Source organism: Nomascus leucogenys, chromosome 14 (assembly GCF_006542625.1).
Source record: "Nomascus leucogenys isolate Asia chromosome 14, Asia_NLE_v1, whole genome shotgun sequence".
NCBI lineage: Eukaryota > Metazoa > Chordata > Mammalia > Primates > Hylobatidae > Nomascus > Nomascus leucogenys.
This window is the reverse complement of record NC_044394.1, coordinates 85,649,628-85,674,921: the sequence shown is the minus strand read 5'-3', so window position 1 is coordinate 85,674,921 and position 25,294 is coordinate 85,649,628. Positions and strand designations below refer to the sequence as shown.

Sequence of the window (25,294 nt, the reverse complement as noted above, 5' to 3'; positions counted from 1 at the left end):
TTTAATTTTAATTTTTGGTAGAGATGGAGTCTTGCTATGTTGCCCAGGCTGGTTTTGAACTCCTAGGCTCAAGCAGTCCTCCCACCTTGGCCTCCCAAAGTGCTGGGATTACATGTGTGAGCAAACGCACCCTGGTGCTTTCTTGATCAGCAGGTTTTCAGACAACAGCCAGGCCTCCTGTTCCTTCTTCGGATGGTCCTTATGTGTTTTGTACACTGAGCTGTCCAGGCGTGCCCCTGCCTGGTTGTGGCAGGGGACAGTTAGCAGGTGGGCCATGCCAGGTGACCGCCTGCGTGTCATGGCTGCCCCAGTGGGAGTCGCAGGACGCGAGTGGTGGAATGCGCTGGGGTAGCACAGGTGGCTGTGCCAGAAAAGAGCGACATCTTGACATTAGAATGGGGTGGGGATGGTGGTGGGGGAGAGGGTGTCCCCTGGCCGCAGGAGCTGGAATCTGTCCAGTAGAGGGTTTGTCTCACCCAGAGCCAAGCGTGGTCTGGGTGGATGCTGCTAGTGGTAGGCAGAGTGGCCTTGTAGCTTCCAGGCGGGGCTTTTAATTTAATTTAATTTAATTTAATTTAATTTAATTTATTTATTTAAGACAGAGTCTTGTTCTGTCACCCAGGCTGGAGTGCAGTGGGTGTGACCTTGGCTCACTGCAGCCTCTGCCTCCTGGGCTCAAGCAATTCCAAGAAGCTGGGATTACAGGTGTGCGCCACCACACTGGCTAATTTTAGTATTTTTAGTAGAGATGGGGTTTCACCATGTTGCCCAGGCTGGTCTTTGACACCTGGGGTCAAATGATCCTCCCACCTTGGCCTCCCAGAGTGCTGGGATTACAGGCATGAGCCACTGCATCCGGTCTAGGTGGGGCTTTTAAACCAGTGGGTGTGGTGGAGGCCGAGATGCCACCACCTGAAATGAAGTGGACCTGGGTCCCCCCATACCCGCTTTTCCAGCCCCCTCTTCCCTGGCCGACTATGTCTGCCAGAGGAGGCCTGTGTCATCTCCGTTTGTTCCACCATGGAAAGCCCATCCTCACGCAGTCCAGGCATGGATGGAGCATCAGCCTCCACCTGTCCTGCTCCTGGGCTGAGACTCCAGGGCCTCGGTGGCCCCAGGCCGTGGAGCAGAGCTGTGGGCTGCAGTCCGACCGGTGGCAGGAGTCCCATCTAGGGATGTGGCTGTGAAGCTGGGGTGCCGGGGCCTGGGCGGTGTCACCGCTGTCTCATGCTCTGGCTCTGGGGACGGCTGGGCCTGCGGCGTCCTGGCACTTGGGAAGCCTTGCCACTGCTCACACTGGAGCGTCCCGGCACCCGGGAGGCCCTGCCACTGCTCGCACGGGAGCATCCTGGCACGTGGGAGGCCTCGCCACTGCTCACACCGGAGCGTCCTGGCACCCGGGAGGCCTGGCCACTGGGCACACCGGATACTGCTCTGGGCATTCTCTGTGCTCAGCCTCGTTACTGTTGCTTCGTGTGCGGGTCCTGGGTGTCCCTGCCTGACGGGATCCTCGGTTCGGGGGAGAAGTGTGTCCCCGCCCATAAGCTGGAGTGGCTGAGCCCATTGAAACTGGCCAGCCAACTCCAGGGCCCTCTGGCTCTCCAGCCGTGCTTCTGTTCTTCCGTTCAGGAGTTCAAGGAGTTCAGGAAGGCTTTCTCACTGCTGGGCTTCTGTTTTCTCATTAATTCAGTGGGACAATAGCGTATTTCCTGGTACAGAGAGAGTACTGGGTAAGTGGTGGCCACGATCGCTAGCTTGTGGGACAGAAAGTTCTTCAGAGATCAGAGGTCAGTGGTCCAGAGCCAGAAAGTCCTGCCCCGAGTCTGCTTGCCGCTGTCTGCTTTCCTGGGATCCTGTGTTCCTGAGTGTGGCCGCAGCCCCCGGGCCGGCACCTCCCACCTGCCTGACCTGAGGTTGGCAGGAGGTGGGGCCGTACAGGCATTCCAAGGCTGCCTCCCTGCTTGTTCAGCCACAGTTGCTCCTCCAGCCGTGAGCCCAGCCCGAAAGACCAGGCCAGTGCCTTCACGGGGAGGGGACAGGGCAGTGGCCTCGGTGATTCTTGCAGGCCAGGCGGTGACCGGACTTGGGTCTGTGATTGGCGGTAATGAGTGACCTAGTGACCGGGCCTCTCCACGTTGGAGGGGGACCGACACAGCACCACAGACTGGTGCGCCCACAGGATGGCCGCGGCACCCGGCTCGTCCCTATGGTGTCTGTGCCCTCTTCTCTTTTTTATAAGGCATCAGTCATAGGGATTATGGCCCACCCTAGTGACCCCAGTTACTTTTATCATCTTCCTAAAGACCCTGTTTCCAAACACAGTTGCACTTCGTGATGCCGGGGGTTAGAACTTCAACACGTGCATCTTGGGAGGGGACACAGTTCAGCCATGACACCCAGTCCCCCCCCCCCCCCTCCGCCCCGATGGAGTGCAGTAGCTGCTGGAGGGGCCGGGTCTCCCATGTTGCCTGGAGGTGACCACCTGTCTGTCTTCAGGTTGATTGTATTACAAGCCTGTGGTGGTTTTCTCTTCCAGCCTCAGTCAGATTGCAGCCCGCAGTTGATGACAACAGGAAGGTTTCCCCGGGGACAGCTGATTCTATTGGACGAGCAGTCAGCTGGCAAGGCGCCAGCTCAGTGCTGGCCACAGGCGAAAGGCGGCTGGACACCCTGTGAGGCTGAGCAGTTGCTAAGTTCTGTGACCCAGGCCAGGGTGGCTGGACATTGGAAGGTGTTTGTAAGGGGCTCTGTCCCCATTGAAGCTGGGATAGGCAGGATGTGCCTCTCGGACAGGAAGGAAGTGGCCAGACTGCTTGGTGCTGTGTTTGGACTTTGCTGGGCTGCGGCTCCTCCTGCGCGGGCCGGGTCATGGCGTCCTGCGTGCAAGGCCCCACGTGTGGCTTTTGCCTTTGTGGACCTCTGCTCCTGGGGACCTCGTTCAGGAGGGCTCAGACTTGGGGCCCCTGAGAGTTGAGGACCCCAGGAAAAAGCTCACAGAGGGCGTGCAGGTGTCCCAGGCCCATGGAAAGGGAGATGCTGCTGCAACCCCGAAAGGGAAGCAGGGCCCTGGGCTGGGGCCGGGGGCCCAGGGGAATGGCTATGTGGTCCTTGCCACAGGCAGAGGGCAGAAGCGCCTGGCTCAGAAGCTGGCCTTAGTGTTGGCATTTGTCCCTGTTGTTTTTAGCTGTAGCATTCCTGGTCCCTGTCCTGGGGCCTCCCAGGAGCCTGGCGGGTAGGGCAGGCAGCATGAGGGAAGGAGTCCCTGCACCTTGGGCCCCTCCTGGCGGGAGGCCACCTGCTCCTCTGGTCACATCTGGGCACCGTGCGAAAGACACAAGGAATCACTTTATTATGATGTTGATGGCTTTTCTGTGGGTGCTCCTGGAGGCTGAGAACTGGAGCTACCACCTTAGGGGACATCCCAGCCCCTCACGCTGACCCCACCATGACCGGTGGCCAGGCTGCCCAGGGCCCTGCAGGAGTCCCTGGTATGGGTGGGACCTGGGTGTCTCCCTTCAGTCTTCCAGGAGGGGCTGGGGTGTGCCCTCCATCTGTCTGACCTGTGTGGCTCTGGGGGAGTCTGGGTCAGCCAGGCCACGCCGAAGCTGTCCTTGGAGAAGCGTAGTGGCCCCTCCTGACCCTTCTGGGGCAGGGTGGGGGATCAGCCCCCTCTGTTCTGGAACAGGCTGGCCTCCTCCTGCCTCCAGAGAGGTGCCTGCTTCCTGACACCCAGAGCCCTCTGCGGGGTCTCATGGCCTGGGGGGACTTATGGTGGGGGCCCCTGGCATGGCAGAGGGGTTTGGCCACACAGTTTCCTCCTGCCCTTGGCTGTGGGGACCCCATTAATACAGGGAGGCAGAGCTGCCGGCTCCTGCACCCCCGGCCACAGAGGGTAAGGAGGAGGATGCTGGCTCTGCCTGATTTGTCACCATTCCCCTTGGGATCCCATTCTGCAGGCCCCAGCCCACCTTCAGGCTCCCGTCCTCACCCTGCGGGCCGTTTCCTCCCAGAAGCTTCCATGTATCCCGTTTCCTAAATCCATGTACATGTGTTTGTAGTTTGTCTCTGACTGGAACCAAGTAAGATGCAGTTCAAGATCTGCCTCCTCCAGGCAGCCCTCCCAGCTGGGGTCCTGGAGTTGGTTTTCTTCCTTCAGGAAGGATCCTCCAGGACAGATGTCCAAGTGTTTGGAGGGGACAGGACCGTCGACGCCACTCCAGCCAGGCTTCCTTCACACCCCCACAGCCCCCACTCCTCTTGCCCCGTGAGCTGGCTCCCAGGGTCGGAAGCTCATCGGTGCTCCTGTGTGTGGGGTCAGCAGTGGCCCGCCCTGGAGGACGCTGCCGCCTTCCCGATGCTCTCTGCCCACAGAAGCCCCCCAACCACCCTGGCAGCCAAGGGAACTGAGCCTGTGGCCCCCAGACAGCAAGCTCTGAGGTATCCTCCCAGGACGACACTGCGCTGCTGCAGGGCCCCTCCTGCACCTTCTCCTTCCATGCTGGACATGTGGCCTGGGGCTTCTGGGCTCGGCTCTGTCCCGTGCGCCCTTCCCTGGAGCCTGGCGTCCTAGGCAGAGTCCCGTCAAGTCTACATGGACCAGAGCCGTGGGTGCTGTGAGGTCTGTGTCTGTGTGTGCGGTCCTCACGCCGTGGCCGTGGTGGCACAGTGGGCTGGGGGAAGCCCCTCCGGCACTGCTGGCCACGCAGCTGCCACCGGCTTCTGCCTGTCTCGACAGAGGTGGAAGTGAGGGCAGTGGTCCAGCGGGCAGCAGCAGTCTGGCCCCTCAGTAGCTGTGCTGGTCTATGGGCAAGGGAGTGGGTGGGCAGGGCCCCTCCCCACAACAGTCAGCCGCCCTGGGCATTGGCCCTCCTGGGAGAGACCAGGTGGAGTTGAGTCACCCTTTTTCCTGATATTACTGGAATGTGGCCTTGGGGAGCATGTCGGGCGCAATACCAGGACCGATTGGGAGAGAGGGACCAGGCTGGCTGTGTGGTCAGCAGGGTTGAAGCCAGGACTCTGGGCTCCACCAAGAGCTAGTAGGCTGGCCCCCGCCTTCCTGAGCCTCACTTTCCTCTTGTCCATGTGTAAGATGGAACAGTGACTCTCATGGAGGGGCTGGGTGAGGATTAGGGTGATGAGGGTCTAAGGCAGCCAGGGAGGGTCCTAGCATCCACTCTTTCTCTGTTTGTTCTTCTGAGTAGATAGAAAACACGGCTCAGCCTGGCCACATACAGACACATGTAGCATACACACGGGTCCACATGCGTCCAGCACACGCGTGAGTGTACATGCACAGGTAAACACACAGCTCATGCCCACAGCACACACACGGGCCCAGCTCATGCCCGCAGCACACACACGGGCCCAGCTCATGCCCACAGCACACACACGGGTCCATGTGTGTCCACACGCGTGAGTGTACATGCACAGGTAAACAAGCAGCTCATGCCCGCAGCACACACACGGGTCCACGTGTGTCCACACGCGTGAGTGTACATGCACAGGTAAACAAGCAGCTCATGCCCGCAGCACACACACGGGTCCACATGCATCCAGCACACACGTGAGTCTACATGCACAGGTAAACGCATGCAGCACATGGCCGCAGCACACACACGGATATACGTGCATGCATGGGTCCATACGCACGCAGGCCCTAGGGGTGTGGCCATACACGCCCACCCTGGCATCTGCCTTGAGGGGCTGGAGGGAGGTGGAGGACACTGTCAGCAGAGAGACTGCTTTTGTTTGTGGCCACCCTGCCAGGAAAGCGCTGGAGAGGCGGTGTCACAGGAAGGAGAGCCAAGGGGTAAACAATTCCTGGCCAGGCGCAGTGGCTCTCGCCTGTCATCCCAGCACTTTGGGAGGCTGAGGCGGGCGGATCGCTTGAGGTCGGGAGTTCGAGACTAGCCTGGCCAACATGGTGAAACCCCGTCTCTACCAAAATACAAAAATTAGCTGGGTGTGGTGGTGCACACCTGTAATCCCAGCTACTCAGGAGGCTGAGGCAGGAGAATCACTTGAACCGGGAGGCGGAGGTTGCAGTGAGCTGAGATTGCGCCACTGCACTCCAGCCTGGGCGACAGAGCGAGACTCTGTCTTAAAAAAAAAAAAATTCCTGAGCATGCGGAAGGTGGACCCCAGCACGGCCCAGGAGTGGGCAGGAGAGCAAAGTCCTTTGGCAGAGCTCCTTTCTGTAAATGTGCTGGCCACTCTGCCTTTGCTCCCCAAGTTGGGAGGAGGTGGAGATGACGGGGGTTTTGCTGCCTTGTGCCCGCGCTGGCCAGGCCAGCCCGCAGCACTGAATCATAATGGCCATCAGTCTCCAGGGTGGCCAGCAGTGTCCAGCAGCTCGCCAGCCAAAAGGGCTCCCTGGGCTCATCGACGTTCTCTGACGGCCACCTCTGCAACTGGTGGACACGGCCCTCCCATTTGTACCTTCAGAAATGCATAGCTGGGGTCCCTGGAGGCTGTAGTAGGGACAGCTGGGGTCCGTGCTGTGGTCAAGGCCTGGATCCCATGCGACTCCAGGGCCACTGGGACATCCATCTCTATGGACGTCCCAGCAGGAGGGCAGCCAAGCGTGCAGGCATCCCTGGGCAGGGACCCCTCCTCCCCCGGCGCTTCGCGGCATGTGTCCTATGAGGGGAAGCCTTCCATGGCGTGTGTGGGAGCCCCTCGTGGGCAGGAACCCTTTCATGGGCAGGCCCGCCCAGGACCCTCCCTGGGGTGGGAAAGGTGTTCCCCGGTCAATAGTGAATGAACAAACGAGGAACTGGAAGTCCGTGCCGGCCCAGGAACGCTGCCCAGGGAGCCAGTGCGTGGTCACCGGGGGCACAGCAGAGCTCTGCACGTGCCGGGCTGCGTTTGTGCCGCACAGGTCCTAGAGTTTGAGGAGTGTGGTGGTTGCTCATGGTGTAGGATTTCTGTCTTGGCAGGGAGGACGGGGTCACAGAATGTGGGACCCTGGGGAGCTCTCTCTGTGCCTGTGGCCCCCCAGGAGTCTCTTAGTTTTGTTGTGGTCTTGAGGATGGCGCAACGTGTCCCCGAGTGCCCTCGGTGTGGACAGCTGGGCTTTAAACTCACTTCAGACCTGCCGTGTGAGGGAGGCGCCTCTGAGGGTTTGAGGTTATTTTCTTGTGCAGTTTCTCCCTCCTGGCCTAGGTTTTTCTGTTTTTTTGCACCCCTTGGTGTTGATAAGAAACAAACCCCCTTCCCCTTTTAAAGCCCACAGAATTTCCCGATCTCCCCCCACCCCAGCACTGTCAGGGGCGTCTGAACTCAGCTCCTTTGTGGTGGCATCCTGCAAAAAGATACACTCGCTCAGTGACTTGGAAAAGCCGCCCTGGTGTGGCTGAGAACAGAGTTCTTTCCACCTGGGGCCGCTGCTGTTGGTGTTCGTTCTGGAGGAGCTGGAGCTGCCTGTCACTGGCTCCCCTGCCCCCACCCGGGGACCCCCGGGCACTGCAAAGCGCCTGTTGGCTATGGGACGCCGGACAAGGACCTTGGCCTGGTTAGGGGAGCCGGAGGTGGAAGTGGAGGCGGGACTGGAGTGTATGCCCCACGGTGGGCTCTCCTTGGGCTGGGGACCTCCACATGGTCCCACTGGGTCAGGATGGCCCCTGCCTGCATTCTAGGATAATGGGATGGACTGGTTCAGAGGCTCAGAGAGACGCCTGACTGGAGATGGTCTCCGAGCAGAGGGGCTAGGCTCTTCATGGGCCACTGGGCTCCTCCTGTGGTTCCTGGGAGAGGGAGGAACCCGGAGGAGGGGTGGGTGACATCTACTGTGCGAGTCTGAGGCAGGGCTCCACAGAAGGCCCCTCTGCTGGCCCAGCGGCTGGATGCAGATGTAGGAGGAACTGGCCCTTCTGCCTGCCGGGGAAGGGGAGTCCCCCCTTACAACGTCAGCTCGATGGAATCGGTGCCTCTGCCATTGCCTTTGGGCCAGGACGGCGGCACCTGTGTGTCCCGGCCGCCGCCCCTCTCTTGCAGATGGAAGCAGGGCCATGCCCAGGTGGCCTGGTGGCTGTTCCCTGCCCGCTGTCTCCTGCATTCCTTCCGTGTGAGCTCAGCTGCTGCACTAAGGAAGCGAAACCTTGGTGCTGCCCCATGCGTCATGCGGTAGGCGTGGCCGCTGTGCTGACCCGCCATGGTTGGCCCTGGGTGGCTCCTGGCCTGTTTCTCCTGCTGCTCAGGATGTTAGTGGAGCTCACAGGGCTCAGGTTGAGCCTCTTCCACCTGGGGGCCTGTGGGGGTCGTGGTCCTGGAGCCAAGCACGTGGGGCTCTTGTGAGCAAGGGGTCTGCTCTGGCGTGCCCACCCTCTGTGGTAGTGTTTTCATACCTGTGACACATAGGGTGAGAAACATGCTTGGTGCTGCAGCTCAGCACACACATGCACACATGCGCACGTGTCTGTACACAAACACGGGCGCACAGATGTGCACGCAGACAGCACATGCACACCAGAACACTAGAATCGGCCACATCCTCCTCACTTGGCTGATGCCCCCTTCTGCTTGATTTCATTACAAGAAACGTGCATCCGGCAGCAGTTCCCGACCACCTTCACCGCCAGTCCCGGTCTGCATGGTCAGTTTGAACCAGGCTGCCGAGAGCGCACCAGGTCCCCGCATTCTCCTCTCTGCCGTAACTCTCAGGCGTCGTCTCTGGCTCACGTTCTCCTGGGCGCCAGACACATCTCACCCCACTCCCTGTGTGGCCTCCCTGCCCCGGCTCCCAGGCGCTCCTGGGAGTTAAAGTGTCCAGGCTCCTGGTTCATTGCTAAGTGTTTAGCTCAGTGCTAACGCTGCTGTGCTGCAGCATCCCTGTCCCTTTAGAACAGAGGCCTGCGTGGCACGTGCCTCTCTCCTCCAGCATCCCCATCCCTTTAGAACAGAGGCCTGCATGGCAGGTGCCTCTCTTCTCCTCTGACATCCCAGAGCCTCTGATGGGTCTCCCAGGATACGCCAGGGCGCTTGGCTAAAATCGAGTCTCCCCTGAGCAGCCAGAGGGATCTTCTCTTTTGTTTTGTTTTGTTTTTTGTATTTATTTATTTATTTTGAGACAGTCTCACTCTGTTGCCAGGCTGGAGTGCAGTAGCGCAATCTCAGCTCACCACAATTTCCGCCTCCCAGGTTGAAGCGATTCTCCTGCCTCAGGCTCCCAAGTAGCTGAGATTACGGGCGTCTGCCACCACTCCCGGCTTTTTGTAATTTTAGTAGAAACGGGGTTTCACCACGTTGGCCAGGATGGTCTCGATCTGACCTTGTGATCCACCTGCCTTGGCCTCCCAAAGTGTTGGGATTATGAGTGTGAGCCACTGTGTCTGGCCTGTTTTATTTATTTATTTATTTATTTATTTATTTATTTATGATGGAGTCTTGCTCTGTCACCCAGGCTGGAATGCAGTGGCACGATCTCAGCTCACTGCAAGTTCCGCCTCCTGGGTTCACACCATCCTTCTGCCTCAGCCTCCTGAGTAGCTGGGATGACAGGTGCGTGCCATCACACCCGGGTAATTTTTTTGTGTTTTTAGTACAGACGGGGTTCCACCATGTTAGCCAGGATGCTCTCAATCTCCTGACCTCGTGATCCGCTCGCTTCGGCTTCCCAAAGTGCTGGGACTACAGGTGTGAGCCACCGCGCCTGGCCTGTTTTATTTGTTTCAGAGACAGGATCTCGCTCTGTCACCCAGGCTGGAGCGCAATGGCACAATCACAGTTCACTGCAGCTTTGACCTTCCAGGCTTAAGCAATCCTCCCACCTCAGGCTCCTGACTAGCTGGGACTGCAGGCGTGCACCACCACACCCAGCTAATTTTTGAATTTTTTGTAGAGATGGGGTCTCACCATGTTGCCCAGGCTGGTCTTGAACACTTGGGCTCAAGTGATCTTCCTGCCTCTGCCTCCCAAAATGCTAGGATTATACGTGTGAGCCACCGCATCCCACCCAGCGGGATCTTTTAAATGTAGCTGGCCCGTCGCTCTGCTCAGACCCTCCTTAGTTTCATACAGCCCGGCCTCAGGGGCTATCCCATTACCACACCCACCTCTTCCTCTTCCTGCCTCCCCTGGGCCCCTTCCACCCTCACGCCGGGTCCTACTTTCCCAGGAACTCACCACGGGCCCTGCCTTGGGGCCTTTGCCCTGCTCTGGTCTGCCCCGCTGCTCTCTGGCATGGAAAGTGCTTCCCTGCCTGCCTTCCACGTCTCGCTGAGCACGCCTATCCCACTTCTGCGGAAGCACTGGCCCTCCTAGTCCTGCCTTCCCTCGGGAGACGCTGGCTCTGTGAGAACAGGACTTTGTGGCTGGGTCGCTGCTGCATCCCCCACCCCGTGCATGTGGCCTCTGGGCTAGCACGCAGAGACGCCCTCACCCGCCCTCACCCTTGCTGCATCCAGGAAGGAAGGAGCACCTGTCCTGGGATTTGGCCGGGTGGCGTTACCACCGGAGGTTCCAGCACAGGCAGGACTGCGGTGACCTGGCCTGCCGTGAGCCCTGGTGTAGTGCAGAACTCGGGGCCTCGTTCCCCAAGAACACACACCCTGGCCATACCTCAGGGCAGGGGATAGAACTCGCGTCAAATAGTGGGTTTTCTGAAGGCGGGTCCCGTGGTGGGGAGTGGCTTCCTTGTCCCTAAATGCCCTTTTTATCTGTTCTCTTGGCTTTGGAGGCGGAGGCCAGGTGCTGGGAGAGTGGGTGGGGGATGCAGTTGCCCTTCCCTCCCCACTCTGTAGCCCACAGGTTGGGGCTGAGTGGGTTGGGGCCCCAGAGCCTCCTGCTTGTCTGCGACAGGGCTGGGCGGCTTCCCTTCCTGTGATCCTCAGGAAAGATCAGGATCACATCATAACAAATGCCCGGAAGACACGGGAGGTGGCTGAGCTGGAGTTTCTGTTGGAGCTGCTCGCCGGGCCCTTGCTGGTGGGGGTTGGCTGTTGACAGTCAGTGTGTTATGCCGGTAGAATTCTCATTTGGCTGTTGTTTGTGTGTGCCTGTTTTTATCCCTTGTAATTAAAACATTTATTTGGCCTTCGCAGTGAAAATCTAATTTCTTGAGTCTAAGAACTGCTGATCTTGGCACCGAGATGCCCGTCCGTCGGGCAAACAGACCCAGATCCGTTGGATTATTCATAGCATGGCATTTGCAGATCAGGCTGCGATGGCGCTAATCAGAGCTGATGTTTGGTAATTGATGTGTTGAGTAGGATTTTAGTGGGAGGGGGGCGCCGGCGTCATTGAGCGATTGTGTATGGCCGGTGGGGGGCCCTTCTGGGTTGACTCAGCCGCGTCAATGGGAACGGCACCTTGGCGGCAGCGCGTCTCGGCGCCAGCTGTATTCTGCCTGCTGCACCGTGCAAATGCGCTCCTTCAGTCCGGAAACACTGCTCTGCGGCAGGGTTTCTTCTTACCCCTTTGTACAGATGTGAAAACCGAGGTTCAGGAAGGTCATTTTCCCAAGGACATGGATCAAGGGCATGGCTGGGATTTGAACTTGGGAAGCCCACTTTGAGCATTTGTGGTGTCGACCCCTGGGAGGGGTGCCTGCTCTGGGTTTTCTCCTCTGTGTTCGGACCCTTCGGAGTCATGAGGGTGACCTCTGCCAGTAATGCTGTTTTCTTCTGCTTTCTTCCAGACCATCATGGAGCAGTTCAACCCTAGCCTCCGGAACTTCATCGCCATGGGGAAGAATTATGAGAAGGCACTGGCAGGTAGAACTGCGCCCTGGCCCCATGGGGTGGGAGCTGCCTGCTGAGCTGGTAGAACTGCGCCTGGGCCCCAAGGGGTGGGAGCTGCCTCCTGAGCTGGCAGATGGACTTGGGCACAGCCTGTGGGGCCTGGTCAGGAGTGAAAGGAGGTCTTTTGTTCCAGCAACAAAGCTGGACAGCGGCTCTGAGTGAAGGTGTAGCCCATGCACTCTGGACTGGGTCTGCTGTCACCGTGGCAGCACGCCCCTGCCTGTGCGGGCTGCTCTTGTCCTGTGGCATCTAGAGACGGGAGGGGTGCGGATGTCAGTCCCTCAGAATCATGTAGAAACTGTGGGATCAGGGCTGGGATGAAGCTGTTTGTAACTACAGCGGCTTCGGATTTGGGAGATGAGCGAACACCCTGCAGCTCCTTCTCACAAAGAGCCGGGACAGAGGGTGTGGCAGGCTGGTGGCTGCAGGGACATTCCATTCTTCCCACTGTCTCCCTGAGACGCTTCCCATCACCCCCACCCCACCCAGGGGTGCCTCGGGTGCACCTGGGTCTTTCCGTCCTGGTGGGGAGTGGCTTCATTTTCCCCAGATGCCCTTCTCACCTGCCCTGTTGGCCCCGCAGGCGCTCATGGCTGAGTCCTGCCATGGATGGGGACTTGCTCTTCTTGGGCAGTGACCCCCGGTCTCCCTGTACCCTCTACCATGTCTGTCCCTGTAACTGCAGCATCTTCATGGGCAAAGTCTACATCCCCTGGCAGGGAGGAGATCATGTGTGTTCCAGGACACACACTGCATCTCCGCCGGCCGCCCCCGGCTCCTGCACGGCTTCCTGGTGTTGGGTGGAGTTGTTTGTCCAGTTTTGGTGCCAGGTTAGAGGTGGCGAGGAGGGGGCAGGAGTTGGTCAGCCCTCGTTCTTTTTTTTTACCACCTTTACTCCGTTGTCACCTGGGGAGAAAGCACCCCAACCGAGCACCTGGCAGAAGGCCTGTCCCTGGCACTGCCGTCCTTCTCAGCTCCCCAGGTGGACCAGTTGTGCCCGCCTGCCACGTCTAGCGGGGGGTGGCCTTCATGTTTCCTTGTGGGCATGAACGGGACAGGGAGCTCCCTTGGGCCACCATCTGTTTGCACCCAGCACCCTGCAGGGGCCCCCATGGCTGCCCCAGGAGCAGCCTTGTTTCTCTCCACCCTGCCCCTCCTCTACATCCCTGGGCCCGGGATTGCAGCCCGAGGGACCTGCTCATCAAAATTGTCTTAAAGAGCTGTCCTTCCTCCAGCGAAAGTCTGCAGGGTATTTTGTTTGTTTGTTTGCTTTTTGTTTTTTTTGTTTTGTTTTGTTTTGAGACGAAGTCTCGCTCTGTCACCCAGGCTGGAGTTCAGTGGCCTGATCTCGGCTCACTGCAAGCTCCGCTTCCCGGGTTCACGCCATTTTCCTGCCTCAGCCTCCCAAGTAGCTGGGACTACAGGCGCCCACCACCAGGCCCTGCTAATTTTTTGTATTTTTAGTAGAGACGGGGTTTCACTGTGTTAGCCAGGATGGTCTCGATTTCCTGACCTTGTGATCTGCCCGCCTCGGCCTCCCAAAGTGCTGGGATTACAGGCGTGAGCCACCGCGCCCGGCCGTCTGCAGGGTTTTAATGACAGTGGAGATCCTTGGGCTGTGGCAGTGACCCCTGTCCCCCAGCCAGGAGCCTCTTGGATGAGGTAGTGGAAGTCGGCAGCAGAGCCTATGGCCGTTCTGAGGGTCGGCGTGGCCTCCTGGTGGAAGTTGCACCTGGTTTGCTCCCCTACGGTGCACCCTGGTTGTTGGGCAGCTTCATGGGGGTCCCAGGAAGAGCTGCCTTTGCCTCTGGCCTGAAATGTTGACACTGGAGAGAGGCTCCCAAATCAGAGTAGGTAGGCTGAGGCCCGGCTCGAGGTGGGTGCAGAGGGCTTCCAACCATGGCGATCCCATGATCTCCAGGCACAGCACACTGTGTCCAGATTCTCTGAGCCCAGCTAAGTTCCATGTCCTGTGAATGAGACCAGTTGTTCATCTCTTCCCAGCCGGGTCTGAATCTTGGGCATTACAATGGGAATCCAGAGTCCAGATGATCCCACCCCTGGAGATGGGGGCTGGTCTTGCACGTTGCAGACTGACGATGGCTTCCTTTTTCCAGAGCCACTCGTCTGTAGGACACTTGGTGACCACCTCATCTACGGTAGAGTCTTCTGTAGCCCTCACATGGCTCTCCGAGGACAGGGAAGTGGTGTGGATGCCGCTTCCAGTGGGTTGCGGTGGGGGCTGGGGCCTGTGCTCCCCTCCTCTGGTTGAGCAGGCACTTCAGCCCTTTGATGCCACCAAGGCGCGGGTTCCTTCGGGGCCTTTCCGCTCCTGTTTGGTTCCTCATGAGGGCGGCGGGGCTGAGTGCAGAGACTTGGAGCTTTACTTCCTCCTCCTGTTTTTCTTGAGGGCCTTGAAGGAATGAGCTCGGCCGTCCAGGCAGCACCGCCACCTTAGCCGCAGCCAGTTGCCCTGGAGTCACACTTCTGCTGTTGCATTTTTCTTTTATTTGAGGCAGCCCACCCCTCCCAGGCACAGGCCTTCATTCCTCTGCGGACGTGGTCTTGTGCCGCAGAACAAATTGTGCGCTTAATTGAAAAGTATATAAATAAAATTTGATAAAGTGCCCAGTTATAGGCCCCTAAGTGGATTCTGTAGAAAACGGATTAGAAATTGTAATTATGCTGCTCTCCGGGGCCCTGCCCCGCCCTTTCTGCAGCCTGGAGGTCAGGGCGGGGCTCCCTGTCAGGTGGAGGAGTTTGCCAGGCGCTCCCTGCAGTCCCTGAGGAGGAAGCCCAGGCTCTTCCAGGAGCCTGCTCCACCCCTGTGGCTGTGGAGGAGTTCAGCAGGCCCAGAGCCCTTCACACCCACTTCTGATTAGATCAGACTCTGCCTCTGAGATGCTGGGAGGCCCCTCAGGCGGCGGCAATACCAAATGATGCCTTTAGCCTCCTTTGATCAGCTGTGACGGGCGTCCTGGTCTGAGACTGTGAAGCGATGGGAAATAGTTCTCCCACTCCAGGCTCAGCTTGGGGATCTGTGGGGAAATGGCTTCCCACTGCCCAGCTCTGCAGTTTCCTTGTCCAGGGTTGGTTCTTTGTCTCATGAAATACAGTTAGTACAACACTCCCTCCCCCCTGGCCCTGCCTGGTAGCACGTGATAGGGATCAGCACTCTGCAATTTTGACTTGAATAGCTCAGGACCTGAACTGGTACGCTGTGTTCTTACGAGTCAAGGGAGCTCTCATGATTGGGGTGAAACAAGAATATCAACAAGAGATGGGTTCTGTCCAACCCAGAAATCACAGCAAGTCGAGTATTCTCCCAGCTTGTCTGGGCAGGAGACGGGGTTGGGCCTGTGCGTGCCAAGACTGCCATGTTTTTGCTGGGGGTCTTGTCTGTCCCTCGTGGAGGAAATAACTGCTCCCTTTTCTTCTCTCTCAGGTGTGACGTATGCAGCCAAAGGCTACTTTGACGCCCTGGTGAAGATGGGGGAGCTGGCCAGCGAGAGCCAGGGCTCCAAAGAACTCGGTGAGACCCCACCTGGCAGTCGCCTGATGCCCTCAGGCAGCTCTGGGGCCCTGTCCCGTGTCCAGTCGCTTTTTGATTTGGGATCAGGTTTTGCCTGTCAAATAGGAAAATATTTTAATGACAGTCACCCTGGGAGCTGCCTTGAGGGGCACACCCTGCTGAAAGTGGGCGGTGGATCCCCGTCCCCTGAGGCGTGCAGCCTGGGGTGAGGACAGCAGGCAAACCCACGTTTAAAGGTGTTCCCGGCAAATTGGAGCAGCTGACATGGGGGTCTGTGTGCTTGGATGATGGGATTAGATGGCGTTGGGAATTCATTCCTGGTATTAAAAATGAGTGAAAAAGGATGCAAGCCCACGTGTAGTGCGGCCCTGAGGAAGACACCCCACCAGCGTGAGCAGGTGGATTTCCTGGCGAGCAGGTTATGTTATTGATGCTCTGTCTATGTTTAGCACATTTTCTGTGATCGCTCCTATGACATCTACGTCAAGGGACACAGGCTGAAACCTGGAAATTCAGGGCCCACGTGGTGGTGCTGCAGGCGTGGCTTAGGCGGAGTCCATGCTTCCACAGTCCCCTCACCTAGCAGGGTGGTGCTGAGGTTTCCTCTGCCCACCTGGGAGACCCTGGGCCGGCTGTGCCTGTGCTCACTTGCTGCTCCCAGAGCGGGCTGTGGCGGGCAGAGCGGCCCTTGACGCACAAGGAAGCCTGAGCTGCTGGAGAAACCACTTGGATTCCTCTTCCCTCTGGTCACAGAGGACAGGCCGCGCTGCTCTTGACCATCTCCCCGTGGCCGCTGATCTGGGAGGTGGGCTGCGGGTCTGGAGACCCTCGGATGGGGAAGAGTCAGTGTGACTGGCCCTGGTCCCTTCTTTCTACTTTTCTTCTCGGGGACTGATAGCCCCCTTGACTGACAGAGGCCCTGGCTGAGTCGGCAGGCGGTGGGTTGGGGGATCCTGGGTTGCTCTGTGTCACTTCCAGCTCCCAGAAGAGGCTCCGTCTCCCTAATGCTGAGGCTCTGGGGCTGGGACTCCAGGAACCCAGCTTTGCCTGTCCAGGCTCTGTTCTCTCCAGTTCACTCACGATGTTCTGCGCCGGGAGGCAGACCTGCCGGCCGCGCTTTGCAGCCCCCTGCGGCCCCTCATCGGAGCCCCCCCCACCCCTGCCCCCACATGCTGTTGCCTTGGGCAGGCCTGCTGGGGTGTTTGCTGCAGGTCTGGTGATTCCTGGGCAGCTGGAGTGTCTTGATGCACCGCTGTGTTGACAGACTGGGGAGGAGAGGAGGAGGCACTCTGGGTGGGGTCGCCGGGCCTCCACAGACTTAGCCTGGAGGATGAGGTGTGAGATGCATGGCGTTAGGGTGACGGAGGCCGAGGCTCCAGTGCAACCAACAGCAGCCTGCCCTGGGGCTCCTGGGCCCGGGCCCGGGTCTTCAGGGTTTGGAGAAGGGCAGAAGCAGTGGGTGTCTGTGAAAGGGGCATTTTCTTTTTCATTAGAGACAGGGTCTTGCTCTGTCGCCCAGGCTGGAATGCAGTAGAACTATCGTGGCTCACTGTGGCCTTGAACTCATGGGCTCAAGTGATCCTCCTGCCTCAGCCTCCCTACTAGCTGGGACCACAGGCGTGCGCTACCACGCCCAGCTGATTTTTTATTTTTAATTTTTTGTAGAGATAAGGTCTTACTATGTTGCCCAGGCTGGTCTCGAGCTCCTGAGCTCAAGTGATCTTCCCACCTCAGCCTCCTAGACTGCTGGGATTATAGGTGTGAGCCATCATGCCTGGCTGAAAGAGGCATCGTCTTACCATAATTAACCAGGTGTTGCGGAGATGAGCTAGAGGACCAGGTGCCTTCGCCCCTTGGTTGTATGAGGGTCTGCCCGTGGGGAACTCCAGGCTCTTGTGGCCCACAGTGAGGAGTGGGTGGGTCCGAAACAGGTGGGATTCCAGAACTTCCTGTTGGCAGAGTCCCTGGTGGTTGACTGCAAGAAGGCGCTGAGCCCACATGGGCACGAGGAGGAGGAGGGAAGCTTCAGGAGAGAGGAAGACGTGAGGGCCCTTAACTTGGATCAGGGAGCGTCTGTTTACCCGTGGCCTTTTGGACTCTCTCCCCGGGCTCCTCCTGGAGCATGGAGCCCCGCTGTGTGCATCTGCAGAGGGCCAGCCACATGCCAGCCTTGCTGTGGGAGTCAGGTTTCTTTCCTGGTAACAGCTTGATTGACATAATTCACATGCCATACAGTTACCCCATTAGAGTGTACAGTTCTGTGGCTTAGTGTATTTACAGTGTGCAACCATTGCCCCATCTAACTCCAAAGCATTTTTATTACCCCAGAGCGTTTTTAGCACCCCAAAAAGAAACCCCGTACCCCTTAAGCAGTCCCTCCCTCATCCCCACGCTCCCAGCCCCTGGCAGCCATGCCATTGTGTCTGTCTCTCTGGACTGGCCCATTTTGGACATTTCATATAAATGGAGTCATATGGTGTGTGACCTTCTGTGTCTGACCCTTTTCCCTGAGCACGTGTTTACCGTCCATCTGTGCTATAGCCCGTGTCAGGGCCTCATTCCTGTTTGTGGCTGAACGATGACCCATTGCATGGGCGGACCCATTCATTTATCTGGGGTTGCTGTCACCTTCCGGCAGCTGTGAGCCTGTTTTCATCTCTCCTGGGCATGCACCGAAACTGGAATTGCCAGGTCAGATGGCTGGGATTTGAGTTTTTATGAAAGCAACACATCCTTGTTTAAAACAAAGTCAGCCACTTCCCACCCTCCTAGTGTGGCCAAGTCCCACTGCACAGAGGCAGCTCCCTCAGTGGCGTGTCTAAGAGGGCAGGTTTATGCCATTCCTCCTCCTCCAACAGGGCCGGGCGCGGTGGCTCACACCTGTAATCCTAGCACTTTGGGAGGCTGAGGCAGGTGGATTGCCTGAGCTCAGGAGTTCGAGACCAGCCTGGGCAACATGGTGAAACCCCCATCTCTACTAAAATACAAAAAATTAGCTGGGCGTGATGGCACGTGCCTGTAATTCCAGCTACTAGGGAGGCTGACAGGAGAATCGCTTGAACCTGGGAGGCGGAGGTTGCAGGGAGCTGAGATCGTGCCATTGTGCTCCAGCCTGGGAGACAGAGCGAGACTCCGTCTCAAAAAAAAAAAAAAAAAAAAGGCCGGGCGCGGTGGCTCACGCTTGTAATCCCGGCACTTTGGGAGGCCGAGGCGGGCGGATCACGAGGTTAGGAGATCGAGACCACAGTGAAACCCCGTCTCTACTAAAAATACAAAAAAAATTAGCCGGGCGTGGTGGCGGGCGCCTATAGTCCCAGCTGCTCAGAGAGGCTGAGGCAGGAGAATGGTGTGACCCTGGGAGGCGGAGCTTGCAGTGAGCCGAGACTGCGCCACTGCACTCCAGTCTGGGCGACAGAGCAAGACTCCGTCTCAAAAAAAAAAAAAAAGTTTAGACATCATCGAAAGGATTCTTATTACGGAAGATGTGGACTTAGCCTTTTTATGCTGTCCCTTGCCCCACCCAGTGTAATTATCACAATATTTGTTTAAACTCATGTACGGTGTTATCTGATGATATCAATTCTTTTCATGGCTACGGCAGACGGTGTATTATGATGACTGTACAACATCATTGAGGTGTCTGGTGTCCAATGTGATGAGTTTTGACGTGTGTACACCTGTGAAGCTGTGGCCACAATCACAACGGTGAACTTGTCCATCTCTCGCAGAGTCCTTGGGCCCTCCCTCCCCATCTCCAGGCAACCACTGATCCGCTTTCTGTCGCTGTAATTTAGTATGCATTTGCTGGAGTTTTACATACATGGAACCATACGGCGTGTCTTCTTTTTTTGTCCAGCTTCCTCGGGTGTGCGTGGTTATTCTGAGCTGCCTTCCTGCTGCGCGCGTCAGGAATTTGTTGCATTTTGTCACTTGCAGGGTCCTGTTGTGCGAAGGTGCCACAGTTTGGCCGTACCCTCATCTGTTGATGGACACCTGGGTGTTTTTAGCTTGGGGCATTCCCAAATTTGCATTTCTTTAATTAGCTGATGTTGTGGAGCATCTTTTTGTGTTTTTGTTCGCCACTGATCTCTCTCCGTGAAGTGTGTGTGCGAATCTTCCCCCTTTGTTTCACTTGGCTTTTGTCTTCTTAAGTTATAAGAGTCCTCTGTATACTCTAGATGGAAGTCCCTTGCCAGGAATCTATTTTGCACATATTTGCTTCCAGTCTGGTGGGCCCTTCCTTTTCGTAATAGTGGTTTTAGTTTTTTTTGAGACCGAATCTCACTCTGTCACCCAGGCTGGAGTGCACAGGTGCAATCTCAGCTCACTGCAACCTTCACCTCCCAGGTTCATGTGATTCTCCTGCCTCAGCCTCCCAAGTAGCTGGCATTACAGGCACCGGCCACCACACCCGCCTAATTTTTGTATTTTTAGTAGAGATGGGGTTTCACCATGTTGTCCAGGCTGCTCTCAAACTCCTGCCCTCAAGTGATCTGCCTGCCTCGGCCTCCCAAAGTGCTGGGATTACAGGTGTGAGCCACCGCACCCAGATCTGTAATAGGGTTTTTAGAACAAAAGTATTTAATTTTAATGAAGTCTAATGGACTGATTTTTTTTTTTTTTTTGGTATTACAGTTTTTTTGGTATTGTAGTTCATGGATTTTGTTATTATGACTCTGTGATATTTATTATGACGCCTTTGCTTTTCTGGAGTTAATAATGGCCTCGCTTCTTGGTTCGCTTCGTTTTCAATGTGCCGTCACGAATTTCTCCCCAAAGCCTCAGTCGCACCCTGGCACTGGCTTTGCTGCTGGCTGGGAGGTCAGTCTCTATTTCTTCTCCTTTTGGAGCCTCCCTGCTCCCTCGTGGGCTCCTCGGCCGTGCAGAGGCAGCTTCTCCTCCTCCCAGGTCAGAGCCCCGTGTTTCCTGGGTCCTGTGTCTTTACTGTTCCAGTATTACTCCCACCATTTGGGGAATTGTCTTTTTCTTTCCTTTTTTTTTGTTAGGTTTCTGAGTGGGTGAACGGGGAATGTGTTTGAGCCAGTATGCGTCTGCCATTGTCTCTGCCTGGCACTGGTGGCTTAGCTGGTTTGGAGTCACAGGTGGAAGATGCTCCGTGTTCAGTCTGAGGGCCTCACACCGTCCTCTTCCAACTCCCACCGCTGCTGTGTTCAGGGCCATCTTGGTGCTGATTTTATGTGAGTGTTACTTCCCTCCCCGCCGCCCCCGCAAGCTCTGGAGATGTTTGTGCTGGGGTGTTATGAATTTCCTGACGATATCGTTCCTGTGGTGGCAGGTCCTGAGAGGCTCGTGAACAGCATCGCCCCATAATTGAGAGTGGTGTGCAGCCTCTAGGGGCCACAGGAGCGGGGACCTGAGCGAGGAGGACTGCAGGGGTTAAGAGGAGGGGTGAAGGAGAGGGGTAAAGGGTGTGTCCAGAGGTGTGAGGTGGACAGAAACAAGAGGCTTTTGCAGAAATATGAAAGGTCCGGAGCATATGGGGGTTGAGGCTGGGAGGGGAGGCGGGGCTTTGAGGAGCCCAGAGCCTTGTAGAGATTCCAGGCTTGGTGCCACAGGAAGGTGGATTTGTGCAACCTGCCTTTCTCACTGTGTCTCAGGGTCTATCTGTGTTCTTGCCACACGCGGATACATTCGTTTTCATTGCTGTAGAATATTCCATAAACATGTAACAGTTTCTCTGTGCTCCTGGATAAGCAGTTGAGTTACCCCTGGTGAGTTTTTCTAGATGAGCTCAAGGTCCGAGGGGCCTTGAGGCTGAGCTCTCTTGAGGGATGAATTCTGCAAGGCCCCGTGGGGTTGTGCGGCAGCCACTTGTGCAGTAAATGAAGGAGGCATTTGTCTCACTCCCCGGGCCGGGGGCTCAGCAGTTGCTCTGGGAGTTTTTGCTTTCTGTGTTTGCAGGCTGTGTTATTAAGCGCGTGTGTGTGGGTGTGCCTTCCTGAGCTGAGCCGTGTTATCGCGAGGTGGCTTGCTCTGGCCCTGAACAGTCTTATTTTTGGTTTGGTTGGTTGGGTGTTGAGTTTGTTTCCTGTTCTTCCTCTTCAGCCCCGGGGACGTTGCTCATTTCTGGTCACCTTCTCCTCCAACTGTCCTTGCTGCCCCAGGATGGGAGGATGGAAGGTGCTGTCCCTGCTGTCTGGGAATGAGCCAGGCCCTCAGTGGGTGGAGCCCCTCCCGGGGAGGCAGAGCGCTGGTCTGTGCTGGGGTGGAGGTGCTCAGCTCAGACCAGCCCTTGCTTGGCCGGGAGGTGGTTTTCAGTGATTTGGTCCTGACACCCAGCTGAGCAAGGCCCCAGCCTGTCCTCTGTGTGCTGGCCTCCCACCTGGGCCCCTTTGGGTGTGGCCTTGTGGCCGTATGGGGCCAGGGTTGCCAGGCAAGCAGTGGTGCCAACCCTGGCTGCCCTCCTTCCTCTTCTCATTCCTTCCTCACTTTCATTCTTCCCACCTTTTCTTTCCCATGTGGCACCTGCTCTACTCACAGGGCAGTCTGCCTTTAGTCCTGTGGGTCTCTCTGTACCCGCAGCTCTGGCCCTGTAGCGCCCACAGCCAGGGAGGTAGCCTCAGGCTATGTAGCCTCACGGGGAGGTCCTGTCTTCAGCCCCGTCAGGATGACGAGGATTCGGCTGCACTGACTCCTGGCTAATCACTGTGGATGCTGCTCCCCGCTCCCCCTTTCCCTGCAGAGCCCTGAGCTCTGTTCTTCCTGGGAAGAGTGAGGGGCCTGGCAGCATCCCCTCACTGTAGCCAAGCGTGCTGCTCCAAGTGAGCCCCAGGTCTCCGGAGCCGGGAGCCAGCCTTGGCCTGCGTGAGCTTTCATGCTTCTGAACCAGAGCCTGGCCCAGGGGTGAAAGCCCAGAGAGTCTTTTTTTGCTTTAAATGAGCAGCTGGGGCTGCCCCTTTGTTCTCTCTCCTGGAGTGAGGAGTGGCTGGATCCGAGCCGGCCTTTGGTGCTGTGGGTCTTTCTGTACCTGTGGCTCTGGCCGCCTGGCGCACAGCTGGGGAGGCAGCCTCGGGCTTTGCGGCCTGCAGACCTCACAGAGGAAGGGCCTCCCGTCTTCAGTCAGAGGCTGTTTTTTCCCTGCAGTGAAAGAGTTTCTGCAGTTAACTCTCAGGGCTTTGCTTTGATATGGCAAGTGCTTAGTCAGGGAATGGAGTGGCAGCTCCAAGTTCCGGAAGCTTCTCACAGCCCTTCTAATCCCCTAGCCGGCAGCCACCCACACTTGGCTGTCTGCTGGCTGACTGGTTTTCCAATCCCTGCCATGGTGCTTCTCCTTTCCAGCTCCGGCAGGCGTGATTCCGGGGCACACCCACCACTCTCACAGCCCCTGACCCAGTGTCTGGGTTAGACTTTTCCCAGGAGCGTCTGCTCCTCATCCTCTTGGGCTTTGTGCTTGGGTTGACTGGCAGCTCGGGGAGATTGGAGTGGCCGGCTGGATCTGAGTCCCGTAGGCCAGTCCTGGCATGTGCAGACACTCAGTGTCCCTGTGGCCCAGGAGCAAGCCTGGCAGGTGACCCGAGGGAGGGCAGGCCCAGCCTGGTCACAGAAGCAGTGCTGTGCGCGTCCCGGCCCCCTGCAGGGGCCCAGGGTCTTGAGCTGAGAGCCTCAGGAATCTGGGGAATTTGCTAAGATGTGTGAGTGGCTCCTCCTCCTCTGTTTCAGGCACCTCCCTGGTGGCTGGCACCACCAGGGGCTGGTGTGGAGACCCAAGGGCGGAGGGCAGGGCAGGTGCTCACCATGCCGCTGGGCCGTGGGGGTGCCTGGGTGGACGTGGCGCTGGTTCTTTCTGCGGGTGGAGGACAGCTGTCCAGTCTGCCTCACTGACAGCTGTGATTTGCAGTGCCCCGTGACTGCACTCCTGAGCACACCCCTCCACCCCCTTGCTGCTGACAGCCGCCTGTGGCCCAGGCCCTCTCGCTCCCCGACCCGAGGCTGGTGCGCACAGAGCTGGGCTGAGCCTGGGTCTATGCTGGCAAACGGGGGGGGAGGCACATGGGAGGAGCAGGCCAGAGTCCCAGTGACCTGGGGTCCTGGTACAGCGTGTACACCTGGGCAGGCGGGTCTAGCACTGTGTGCCAGAACCATCTGTATGAAAAGAGGGTCACGTAGCTGCCCTTTGGCCTGGCTTTGCAGGGAGGCTAAGGTCGAATCACCCTGTAGAGAGTTGCTGGCTCTTGAGGACGGTGCCCTGTCTTCAGTGAGGGGGGCTGTCATTGCAGTGAGCGGGGCCACAGCCCTCCCCAGGAGAGAGCACTGCACTTCCTTTGTGTGGTCAGACCCGCATGTCCAGCCTGCCTCTGTCTCATGTGGTCAGCCCCATGTCTAGCCTGTCTGTCTGCTGGTTGTGTTTCTTGTCCGACTGCTCCGTGGCCCTGCCACGGAACACCTGAACCAGGCTGTTTTGCTCAGCCCTTGCCCATCTCTGGAGGCCTCTGGTGTGTTTTTGTCTTTTGAAGAGGCCGCTGTGTACCCGCTGGTGCCCACAGCATGCTTGTTTGTGATCACAGGGCGTGTGTGTACCTGCTGGGCGCACTGGGCCTGTGCTCTGCCAGCTGCCCGGCATCCCCAGGTGCGCGGGAGAGTGGCAGGAGCTCCCTGTTGGGCCAGCCTCGGAATGAGGATGTTAGCTGGCAGGCGGCATTGTCCTTGCCTGAAACTGTGGGCTGGATTTTGGTCACTGAGTCACTGAATTAAGGTGTGGCCTGGAAACTTCCCATAGCTGTTGGCTGCAGTGCACACCTCGTTGCCCAGAGTGAGGCAGGTGTTCTAAATGCCCACCTGGGCGAGCTGGGGCCTCGGGACCCCACGGGTCAGGTGCCCCTCCTGTCCCCACAGGTGTCAGCCTCCCTCTTAGAGGCACTGAGTGGCTCCCTCCGTGTGTGTGGCATCTCTGCGTCTCTGAAACTTGGGGGCCTGTGCAGAAGGGAAGGTCCTTGGTCATGTGAACCCCAAGGGGCCTTTGGGGCTGTCCCCAGTGGCTCCCGTTGGCCAAAGTGGCTCAGAAGCACCATCTCGTGTCACTCACCTGGTAGGGCCTCCTGCTCTCTGTGAGGCCAGGCAGCTTGTCCAGCTGTGTCACGGCCCCTCTGGGCTCAGGCATCTCCATGCACAGTGCACCCAGGGGCCCGTGTGTCCCAGCCTCCTCCTGCAGGTGGAGGCCACAGCCTCCCTTTGGGCCAGGGACTGTGACAATAGCGTATGGGCGCGACACCTGCTTTCAGGCCCTCAGGCAGGGCCTCGCCTTGTAGGCTGCCAAGTCTTCGTGACAGACACCATTTGGAGGCCTTAATTAGATCAACCTTACGTCCCTGAGGGGGCCTGACACTGAGGTCCCTGGTTGGTCCCGGACCTTCAGCACAGCGGCGCCTGCAGACGAGAGGGAAGCGGGAGGCCCCCGGCCCAAGCCCAGCCTGGGGGCTCCCCTTCCAGAGCCAAACCCCTTGCTCCGACCTGCCTGTACCTCCTCTCCCCCCCCATATTCCTCCCTCCCTACAGTAGGACACGGGCAGGGGTGCTCCAGAGACAGCCACGTGAAGAAGCCACCATGATGCTTGGGAAGGACGCTGCCCTGGGCCCTGCCTCCTGCCCCGTGGGGATCTTTCAGGCCCCCATCGCCTATTCGCAGAGGCGCGTACTCCTGCTTAACTCTGTGGGGACCCTCCAGCGCCTGAGCAGGGGAAGGGGGCAGGGGGGCCTCGTGGTGGGGTGGTGGAGGGCCTTGTTCCCCTCTGGCTGCAGCTGGGGGTGGCCCAGCCCTGCCCGCCTGCCGACAGCTTTGTGGTGCAGGCTGGTGCAGGCTGAGCTCCGTGGGGAGATTAGCAGCCGTCCTGATTGGATTGGCCGTGTTGCAGCCGCGGCAGCCAAGCATGGGCCCCTGGTCTGGCTGCTCGTGGTTTGATCCTGAGCCGTTTCCTGCTGGTGATCAGTTGCTCCAAGCGTCACCTACAGAGGGGCTGCTGGAGTCTCACTCAGCGAGAGGCTCTGAGGCCCGGCCAGGTATCCTCTG

The 25,294-nt window shown here is 58.0% G+C and overlaps 1 protein-coding gene across 4 annotated transcripts in view; it reads left to right on the top strand.

Annotated features, from left to right (window-relative positions):
* BAIAP2 (BAR/IMD domain containing adaptor protein 2) overlaps positions 1–25,294 on the top strand; it is an 80,883-nt gene that overhangs the window by 6,555 nt on the left and 49,034 nt on the right. For 3 of the 4 annotated variants that reach the window (XM_030828283.1, XM_030828281.1, XM_003280947.3), the window contains exons 2-3: positions 11,636–11,711; positions 15,184–15,270. In XM_030828283.1, coding sequence (XP_030684143.1) covers positions 11,636–11,711; positions 15,184–15,270 — 163 coding nt within the window. Of the gene's footprint in view, positions 1–11,073; positions 11,188–11,635; positions 11,712–15,183; positions 15,271–25,294 lie in introns of those variants that run through there. The other variant, XM_030828282.1, reaches the window with a different exon arrangement.